Source organism: Enhydra lutris, unplaced genomic scaffold, assembly GCF_002288905.1.
Source record: "Enhydra lutris kenyoni isolate GAN:26980312 unplaced genomic scaffold, ASM228890v2 scaffoldscaffold4, whole genome shotgun sequence".
NCBI classification, from domain to species: Eukaryota; Metazoa; Chordata; class Mammalia; order Carnivora; family Mustelidae; genus Enhydra; species Enhydra lutris.
In genome coordinates this window covers 18,175,368-18,186,001 of record NW_019154088.1, presented here as the reverse complement: position 1 = coordinate 18,186,001, position 10,634 = coordinate 18,175,368, and the positions used below count along the sequence as shown (strand labels likewise).

The 10,634-nt window shown below is 42.9% G+C and overlaps 1 protein-coding gene across 2 annotated transcripts in view; it reads right to left on the bottom strand.

The window, feature by feature from the left end:
* Positions 1 to 845: 845 nt before the first annotated feature.
* The window catches only part of LOC111138695 (solute carrier family 27 member 2), a 45,557-nt gene continuing 35,768 nt past the window's right edge, over positions 846 to 10,634 (bottom strand). For both annotated transcript variants that reach the window (XM_022490681.1, XM_022490682.1), the window contains 4 exons: positions 8,730 to 8,928; positions 6,825 to 6,922; positions 2,435 to 2,565; positions 846 to 1,306 (listed from right to left, as the gene is read on the bottom strand). In XM_022490681.1, the coding sequence (XP_022346389.1) occupies positions 1,130 to 1,306; positions 2,435 to 2,565; positions 6,825 to 6,922; positions 8,730 to 8,928 (605 nt within the window). In that variant the 3' untranslated portion in view covers positions 846 to 1,129. The remainder of the gene's footprint in view (positions 1,307 to 2,434; positions 2,566 to 6,824; positions 6,923 to 8,729; positions 8,929 to 10,634) is intronic.

The following is a 10,634-nucleotide window of genomic DNA, read 5'->3' as shown; positions in this document are numbered from 1 at the left end:
AGCTGGCTAAGTGGAAGGAGAAAGAGCCTGTCTGCAAGGCCTCCTCTAAGTTTCCCAACCCTCCTGCATCATGCCCAGGGGGCCTAGGTCCTTAAACAAGCTGCTTGGCAGGAGACTGGCTGTGGAGCGAAATCGTCTCAGGTTTGAGGAGCATGTGGGACTTGGTGGGGAGTACTAACTGGAGATCTGGGACTTATCTGGCCCACAGATAACATTTTGTTCAGGTCCATGGAAGGCTTATAGAATCTGAGCCTTCACATTTAAAACACTGGAGGATTCACAAATAGCTGGGTTTCTGTTTTCTGAATAATCAGATCTTAGAAGTGCCTGAGCTGTATCCCCACAGGACAATCATCAGCCAACTGAAGCCCAGTAGTGGCTGCCCTCAAGTTTGCCACATTTGTGACCTGTTATCTCATCCCCATTACTAATGTGAATCCTGAAGACATGTGAGTGTACAATCCTTGATGTAGTTAAGAAATGTCTACTAACACCTTCCATGTATAGAATTCTGATACTGTTGGCTTAGGCTCCTTTAAGGAGTCAAGGTGGTCTTCTCACCTGCTGAAGAATGCAGTTTGTAGACAGTGGCCCAGATGCTCTGAGGAGGGGAGAGTTGGCCTCACACTGGAGCTGGATTTCCACTGGACTGCTCATTAGTGACCCAGCCCCCTCACCTTTCAGCTTCTTGCCATTTTTAATTTATTTTTTGTCTTTACTTTTTTTTAACCTACAATGCCATTATTATTATGATGAATTAGGACATGTATGAAAAGTTGCCAATGACGCTGTTAGGCTCAGGGTTTTTGCACTTAAAAGTCAAGAAAGACAATATCATCACATCAGTTGGCATTCACCTATTTTATTATATATTTTAGAAAATAATGCACCCTCTAACAAGCTTGCTCTGCAAATACGAATGGTAGGTGCAAATTGAAAAAATACTTATCTCTAAATATTTTCACATGTCAAGGTTCAGGTGTAATTTTTAAAAAGCCTCCCTTTTTGGAATGCATAAAAAAATTGCATCTCGCAATCTTCAATCAAATTAAGGTTGGATTACACCAAATGGCTGTACTGGGTTCATTCAGTTTCTTTCTGGAAATGTGAGTTAGCCTCTCAGGAATATTCAGAGTTTCAGAACTTTATTATTGATGGCATTGTAAATGTCCTCAGTCATCGGCACATACGTTTCTGCTTTGTCATCCAAGAAATACAAGGCATCTTTGATGACTGTCGGGTTAAAGCCCTCCTCCATGAGGGTCACTTTGCGGTGTTTAAAAGTTCCAGTGATCTCAATGGTGTCCTGAAAAACAGCAAACAGTCCACATTGGTGGAATGTTTTGTAAACAGATGAGGGTTCAGGCCAAGGGGCAGAGGTGGGACAGGAGGGCTGGTTCAGGTGGAAGCTGTGAAGGGCAGTTCCACCTATCAATACCTCGGTTTTACAGAAGCTCCACAAGGTGGTGGGGGGCTTTGTGGAGGTAGTTTTTCATTCCCCTGAGGCTTTTAAATCACCTGTGGGGCATGAGGGGCTGTGGATGGTGAAAGGCAGAATAGAACTGCTTATTGAGCTCCAGGTGTTACTAGAATATCCTAATTTATGGAGGGGCGGGGCTAGGGAATAATCTTCACACAGATGGCTTTTTCTTTCTTCAGTTGATAGGTGATGGCGGACCTGAGGGTATTTCAATGTTCACGTCTCTCAGCCATTCTCGTCATAAAGCAAATGTCAGTGCTTTATGAACATCAACAGAAATAACCCTATAACTTCTGCAATAGCAGGTAATCTAATATTTCTTTTCTCAGGTCTCCAGCTACAGAATCATAGAGCTCATAGTCCAAAAGTGAGAGTGTTAAGCTAACCAACGGGTTAAGGTTTGAGAAAGCAAAAAAAAAAAAAAAAAAAAAAAAAAAAAAAAAAAAAACAGCCCACTAAAGGAAAAGGTTAAACGTTTAAAAAAAAAAAAAAAAAAAAAAAAAAAAAACAACAAAAAACAACAACATCCCTCTTGTGGTGATAGTTAAGCCTTTGATAGTTCCAACCGGCTAATGATGCCCAATTAAATTTCACACCTTAGAAAGATGTAGAACTACAGTGGATTTTTCCATTCTTTAGAACTGGAAACAACAAATAGGAGGGTCGGAGCGTTTCTGTTTCAAGTGCCTGTCATGCCTCATCAAACACAGACTTTGTGAGTTATCTGCTAATGCTGCTGCTGAGTGAACTGGTCTGTCTTTTTAGTGAGAAAGGGATCAGAATTTGGCTTCTGCTAGTTCTATTTTCTGATATTTCTGCTTCCTTGTTGAGCTTCCGGGTTAAGGGTGGTGAAAATTTGGTTAATAGGGTTACCATGGTAGAAGGGAGTTGTTCTCTCAGAGACAGCTGTCTCTGAGAGAGAGGATAACTGAACTCCACAGCGAGAGGTCTCACCTGTATTCTTAGAAATCGGGGCCTTGCATATGTGGGCAGGTAGTCGGCAACATGGTTAAATATTTTCTTTCCATCGAATTCACAGTTTTCCTTCATTTTGATTGCAGCCATGCCAATTCGACCCTCATGACCTAGAAATCAAATGAGAAAACATTAGATGTGTTGTGCTATTTATGACGCTTTCCTAGTTCAAAGAAGCGGGGACTGAGAACGTGGGTTTCTTTTGGATAGTTGGAATTTTTATTTCAAATATATGTTGAAGTCATTCTAAAGCGAATACAACAACGAGCTAAATGCCAATTAAAATCTTTTTAAAGGTTTATTTATTCATTTTAGAGAGGGAGAGAGGGGAGGGGCGAAGGGAGAGGGAGAGAGAAACTTTAGCAGATTCCTCATTGAGCTTGAGCCCAATGCAGGGCTCGATCTCAAGACGGTGAGATCGTGACCGGAGCTGAGACCAAGAGTAGGGCACTCAACAGACTGTGCCGCCCCGGTGTCCCAATTAAATCTTTATCATACGCCAGACCCTATACTAAGTGTGTTTTATGGACTACCCCATTTAACCCTCACAACAGCCTTATGAAGAGGCAGAAATACTATCTGCATTTTACAGATGAAAAACCTGAGGCTTAAATATATTAAGGAATTTGTTCACGTTCACACAGCAAATAATAGGCAGAGTGAGACACTGGATTGAGACAAGTGGTCATGTTTCTTAGTGGCCTCCATGAAAACACCTGAGAGGGAGACAAGTCCCACTGTTGGCTCAGGGAATTTTGGTTTTTGGACTCTGGTGAAAAGTCCTTTGTCCCCCGTCATAAACCACTGGACTCAGGGTGCAGCGTCAGGTCTGTTGTGTTTCAGGGAACAAACACCACCTTTGAGACTTATTTATTTAATCAAGATTTTTTTTTTAAGATTTTATTTATTTATTTGACAGAGATCACAAGTAGGCAGAAAGGCAGGCAGAGAGAGAGAGGGAAGCAGGTTATCTGCCAAGCAGAGAGCCCGATGTGGGGCTCGATCCTAGAACCCTGTGATCATGACCTGAGCCGAAGGCAGAGGCTTTAACCCACTGAGCCACCCAGGCGCCCCTAATCAAGATTCTTAATAGCTCTGCCTCTCTGCATTTCAGAGAAGCTGTGGGTCGGAAGGGTGATGGGAGGCACAAGGGTGAGCTGCTGTGGGCCCTCTGGTTGATAAGCTTTACTCCCTTAGAGGCCGTGTCTCCACGGAGATCCAGCAGCTCTTTCCTCCCTGTCAGGCAGCAACGTAAGTGGAGAGGAGTTTAGAACAATTACTCAACTGTTTTCTTGTGATGATAGCGGTAATTAGGTCTTAATACATCTTCTACCTGACCCAGCAGACCCAGCGGGAGTCTAGGTCCACTTCCCTGAACTACTTAGCTGTAATCAGAGAGGGGAAGGAGCCCGTCCTTCGTCACCTGGGCCCCAGCTTTCGAAACCTCTCCCATGGTGATTGTGTGTTTACCTGTGGCTCTAAAGAAGGTAGGAAGCAAGAGGAAACATTAAAAGAAAGAAGGTGCACACCTATACAATTTGCCTCTTAGCTGAAGGAGGGAGGAAGGGCACTGGACACTCTTTCTCTAGGGGTCCCCACCCTGGGAGCTCTCTCCAGAGCACCCATCTCAGGACTCTCAAATGTCTCTGGTACACTTCTTTCAGAATCAAGGCAGAGTCTGATGCAACAGAAGTCTTCAGCACTGACTGGCTCCTTGCCTCTTGCTCTGACAGAGGCAATGCCCGGATGAGACATGAATAGTCCTATTGGGTCTCCGGTCTCTGCCCGGGCTCCCAGGGCTTGGTTTGGGGCCGGTTCAGCTCCAGAAGGAAGAAGGTTCCAGTTTACAGCTGTTCTGGCCAGAGTCTCTATAGAGTTGCATTGTGCAGTGTGGCAGCCACTGGTTACATTTGGCTCTTAAAATTAATTATAATAAAATCCAATAAAAAATTCAATTCCTCAGTGGTACTAGCCACATTTGAAGTGCTTAGCAGCCATAATTATTGTCCACCATATTGGACAGTGCAGACACAGAACATTTTCATCACTGCAGAAAGGTCTATAGAGAACAAAAAGTTCTGGAGAGTAGCTGGGAAGTTCTGGTGTGACACCTAATAAATGTCAACCAGACCCAAACTTTGAGGTACCTTCCTGGTTGAAAGCTGAGATGTGTGAAGGTCCTGCTGAGCTCTCTGCTACTGAGAATCACTCTGGTAGACTGGCTTATTCTAGATAGTCTTGCTATGTTTCTAGGCTGGAATGAAGTTGGCTGTGTGCCTGGTAGACCAGCCAGTCACAGGCAAGATATCGAGAATCACAGACTCTGAAAGCTAAGAGACACGTCTCAGCTCATCTCGAAGCTTTTAATGCTGCAGAATCCTCCCAGGACCTCACATGGACATCCAGCTTCTTCACACGTCCCAGTCACCGGGACATTCCCTGCCTTAGGAGACAGGCTTTTTCTGTTGTTGGCCTCTGGTTATAGGAGACATCTCAAGTGAAAGTTTGTTCCCTGGTGTTGCACACCTGCTCCTTGTTCTACCTGACTGCCTTAAAATCATTTGAAAACCATTAACCTCCTCTTCTTTTTGTTCTAGATGGGTGATTCCCAGATCTTACTAGTTGTTAGAGTCACTTGGGGATTAAACAAAGGCATGAAGAGTCTTAGTCCCAAACCCTAGAGGTTCTGATCTATTAGATCTGGGCTTTAAAAAATTTCCAGGTTGAATCACTATACAGTACAGCTGAGACTAATACTACACTGTACGTTAACTAACTGGAACTTAGATAAAAACTCGAAACAAAAGTTTCTCAGATGATCCTAATGATCGGCCAGACAAGGCTTCAGTGCTTCTCAGAATTTAGAATTTAAAAAAAAAAATTATGGTCACACACACATAACGTAAAATTCATCTTAGCTATTTTAAAGTGTACAATTCAGCAGTATTTTGTACATTCACAACGTTGTGCAACCATCACCCTTATCTAGTTCTAGAACGTTTTCCTCACCTCCAAATCAGACTTCATTGTTTTTAAGAATCACTGGAGGGTTTGTTAAAACACAGCTGCCCAGGCCCCACCCCAGAGATTCTGATTCAGTAAGTAGGTTTGGGGTCGGCCTGAGAAATCGCACTGTGAGCAAGCTCCTGAGTGACCCCGCCCTGAAGAGCATTGGATTCGATCCTTCCATTCCATTTCCCAGATTCTCTCACCTTCTCATACACATTCTTTTGTGTGGTTAGCTAAATCCAGCATTCGGAAGTGCATGTGAGGGCCCAGCATGCCGTGATCATGGACAACAAGGACATGCGTCCTTGTGTGAATTCAGACCACGTTCCAACATTGGAGGAGTGTTCTGTACCCCTCATGCTCTGTGACCTGGGATGCAGCTGCACATCCCTTTGTGGCACTGCCATAGGGTTGGAGAGGAACAGGCAAGAGAAAGTCTCAAATATTCTTAAAAAAACTAAAGACAGCCCAAAGTCATGGGAAACCATCACAGCTCAGGAAAGAGAGACTTTTGGACTTCCATTTGGAAAATAGGTGAGAATCCCAAATATTGAGTTCTGGGGGAATATTAATAACATCCCTAGCACCTTATATTTGGACAGTGATTTGCAGGTTTTAATCCTCTGTCATCTATAATGAAAATGATTTCTTCCCATGACCACACTCCTGGATATATCTGGTAAACAGGTATTTAGTATTCATGTAGTTGAAATGAATGCGTTCTCTTGACAATCTCAACTGCAGGGCTGGTATTACCCCAAATTTTAGTGATTTGCCCAAAGTCAAACAGCCAGCAGGTACTGCAGCCAAGTTCCCAAAGTCAGAACTCAGCACTCCCCACTCTGCTGGCAGAAACAGACCCGCACATGAAGGCTTGGTGACCCCACTCTGTGTGATGATTCTGAAACTCATGGGGTGGGCTGAAGTCAAGGACCTGTTTTAAAAGAAGTCTGGACAAAGTCAGCTCCTTTTCAGTTTTTTTCTCCTAGCAATTCTACTTGTTTTTATTTCTGATTCCCGGTTCAGAGGCCAAGGTACCATTTCCGTGCCGTCAAACCTGAGGGGTGCCAAATGCAGTGCGGGACCATGCATCTTGGAGAGATCTGGCTTGCCTGAGAGCCCAAGGACAGCTGGGGAGCTGAACCACAGGAGGAGGCCAGGTTCAGATGTACTGACTTGGCTGATTTACAATGGACCATAAACCAGACGTCAGCCCCTTACTTCCAGGTGGCTGAAAGAGTTGTTCGACTCTCCAGCTGACAGGCAAAAGTGATGACAAACGTTGCTCTGGGGTTAAAACAGTGTTCCGTTACTGTATGGGTTTAGGCATAAGGTTTAGACTTTAACATATTGTGCATACCTGGCACGGACACTCCGTAAACATTTACTTCTTGGACGAAATCGACCAGTGCTACTATATCAGCAACTTCAGTGGTGGCCACGTTTTCCCCTTTCCAGCTGGAAGAAAAGGCAAGGTTAGCAGAGGTTACTGATGGTCCCTGGCCAGGTTGCCAGGACAGGGCAGATGGTGTCTCCCCGCGACTTCTGGAGGGCGTCAGCACCTGTTTTCCACTCTCTTCCCCCAGATGCCCCTGACTCAGTCATGGGAAGGCACCTTGCTTGAGAAACAAAAGACAAAGGCGTAGAACTAAATAATAAAATGTGAAATTCCAACCTCACCACATGAAACATGACACAAAGAATGGTGTTGTTCTAGTGTTGAAATACAGGTTTGGCCTGAGAAAGGCCCAGGAAATAAAAATAAGTCTCAATGACTTTTTGTTGTGTTACGTCTCTCACTTTTCTTATTGACTTTGGTTGCTATTTAATTCAATTTAATGGAATTTCGTCCTTGTATTTCAGGGTCTCATGGCAAAGGGAAAGCTTTGAATAGGAGATATACTTTATTTGCAGGGAGGTTATAATGTTAGTGCCCAACCTGGGGCTACTTGTCCTCTTAATAAAGAATTAAAATTTGTCTTACATTGAAAAATTCTTTAGATCTCCCAGAAGTATCTTTTTAGTAACATGAAGGTGGCATAAAATCATGGTATGGATCCTGACTCATGGAATACTAGAGATGGAAGGATCACTGAGGTCCTTCTCTTTTTCTTCTTTAAGAGACGGGGTCTCGCTCTGTTGCCCAGGCTGGAGTGCAGTAGCTATTCACAGGTGCGATCCTACTACTGATCAGCTGGGAGTTTTGACCTGCTCTGTATCCCACCTGGGCCGGTTCCCCCCTCCTTAGGCAACCCGGTGGTCCCCCACTCCTGGGAGGTCACCATACTGATGCCGACCTTAGTGCGGACACCAGATTGGCATAGCGCGCTACAGCCCAGAACTTCTGGGCTCAAGCGATCCTCCTGCCTCAGCCTCCTGAGTAGCTGGGACTACAGGCGCGTGCCACCGCACCTGGTAGGTCCTTATTTCATGGGTGAAGGAATCGGGCTTGAGAAAGGTTACCTGCCGTGATAGCACAGCTGGTCAGGAGGAGAGGTGAGCTTAGGCGCTTGGTTCTCCTCATTCCTGTTCTTGCTCTTCCTACTGTAGCCAGACACCTTCCATCCCTTCCTCATTCATTCATTCATTCATGTGTGTTAAGCTCCGGGCTAGGTTCTGGGGGGTGAACCAGCAGGCATAGGGCCTGGCCTCAAGGACCTTAAACAGGAAGCAAGCTGATTAAACCCAAGTGTCATGAGGCTGGGGGCCCATGCTGTGGTTGGGAATTAGTTTCATGGTCTTCTTGTAATGACCTCCAAACTTCATGGTGCTGACTCAGGTTTCTGTGGGAAACCCGAGTGAGGCTGGAGCGAGCGAGGGAGGGAGGGAGGGAAACAGGTGGGGCTCAGAACACTCTACCTCCTTTTCAGCCCATCAGCTCCACATGAGTTTACCTTTGGTTTTACCTGAAGAAAGGCCCCCATGACTGGAAACAGTGTGAAAATTCCTGGCTGTCCTACGAGTGTCTGGTAATAATGGAGGATAAAGGAGAGGAATTGGATGGACTATTGGGCTTCAAAAGTCGGGCCCAAGTTTTCTGCCTTCTTCTCATCTGGTGTTGCTCAAGCAAGTTAACTGTGCATTGCAGAGTGACATCTTCTGTGTTTTGTTGCTTATTTTCTGGGAATACAGAAGGGTGAACTGACGCACCGAGAGATAGAAGGAAAGGGAGCATCAGAGCCAAAGTAGAATGCAGTTCCAATTTAGGAGGCAGCCAAATTGTACATGTGTTAGTTTTTTGGCTCAATAATTCAGAGAAACCAACCGGAAAGTATCTCCAACTCGGTCGTGGAAGTAGATGAAATTGTCATGGTCAATCATTAAGAGATCTCCACTATTGAAATAGAGGTCTCCTTTCTTAAAGACGTCTCTCAGTTTTTTCTTCTCTGTCTGAGTATTTCCTCCAGCATAGCCAGAAAAGGGTGTAAGTTGTGTGATTCTGCAAACGAGGAGTCCAACCTCACCTAGGACAGAAGAGAGTAAACTGTTATTTTATCTGCTAGCAGCAGGCAAATTTTATTAGTAACATTCTCTGGAAACTGTTGCCATATACTCAGAAAAGGACATCTTCACGTGTGGCCCTTAAACCTGCTGAAAGTACCACTTTTAAATGTAATTTTATTTATTTAATTTTATTTTCAAATACCATTTTTTAATGTTATAGGGCCTGGCATTAAGCCTGTCTTCCACAATGAAAAAATTAAAGACTTTATTTGTAATTAAAATACTCTCAGAAAAATGTAGTGCGATGTTCAGGTTGCATTTTCGGTTACCTTTATTAGAAATCATTTACAAAGCTGGCACAACATTGATCTCATTTTCCATGTACAGTGGTAACATTCAGATGCTTATCATTTTAATAATTTGCATACAGTATTTGGAATCAGTTTTTGAACTTGCAAATGGAAGATATTTTCTCCTTTACCTCAACCTTTCATTTTCCACAACCTAAGACAACTCCCAAGTGAAACATCCCTATCATTCTGTCTTAGTTTTATAGTATTTCCAAGACATAAGCTTATAAAATTCTCTTTCAATCTGTTTTGATTGACCAAATGCACAGATTTTCTAAATTCTAGATCTTGAAACTCCGTATATATCTGTTCCTCAAGTGGATCTTAAAATTCTTCCAAAAGTGACGTGTTCAAATAATTCTTATCCCATTTTATAGAAGATATGCCTATCCCTCATGTGCATAATTCTAAGTCCTGCCAATGGACATTGCCCCAGTTATCAAATTAACCCTGGGCTGAAATTAGCATATATTTTTTTCAGACTACTCCCAGATTTTAAAATTTGTAATGAAATTGAAACTCATTGGTTTTCCTGTGCCTTTTCAAACTCTTGTAATTGGGTTTTGATCACATTTTATTTTAAAAAGGCTAATGCATGGCTTAAAATAATAAAATCTTCCTTCCAAGTACTAACCAGGCCCAACCCTGCTTAGCTTCCGAGATCAGATGAGATCGGGTGTGTTCAGGGTGGTATGGCCATAGACTTAAAATAATAAAATCTAAGTAACACCAAGCTAAGAAAATGCTTTTAAAAACCTATCCTTTTATATATCTATATTTATATATTTTATATATTTTAAATATATAACATATTTATATATTTTATATATTTATTTATATATTTTATATATTTATTTATATATTTATATATTTATATAAATATATATTTATATATTTATATATTTAATATATTTATATTAAATATATATTTATATATTTATATATCTATATATTTATATTAAATATATATTTATATATTTATATATCTATATATTTATATATTTTTAAAGATTTTATTTATTTATTTGTTTGCGGGGGGGGGGAGGGAGAGAGAGAGCATGAGGCGGGGAGAGTCAGAGGGAGAAGCAGACTCCCTGAAGAGCAGGGAGCCCGATGAAGAACTTGATCCTGGGACTTCAGGATCATGACCTGAGTTGGTTAACCAACTGAGCCACCCAGGTTCCCCTCTGCCATTTATACTGAAGTATGTGAAACCTGGCTTTAATAGGGGGTTTTGAGGCGCCTGCATGGCTCAGTTGGTTAAGCAACTGCCTTTGGCTCAGGTCATGATCCCAGAGTCCTGGGATTGAACCCCGCATTGGGCTCCCTGCTTGGTGGGAAGCCTGTTTCTCTGTCTCCCACTCCCTCTGCTTAAG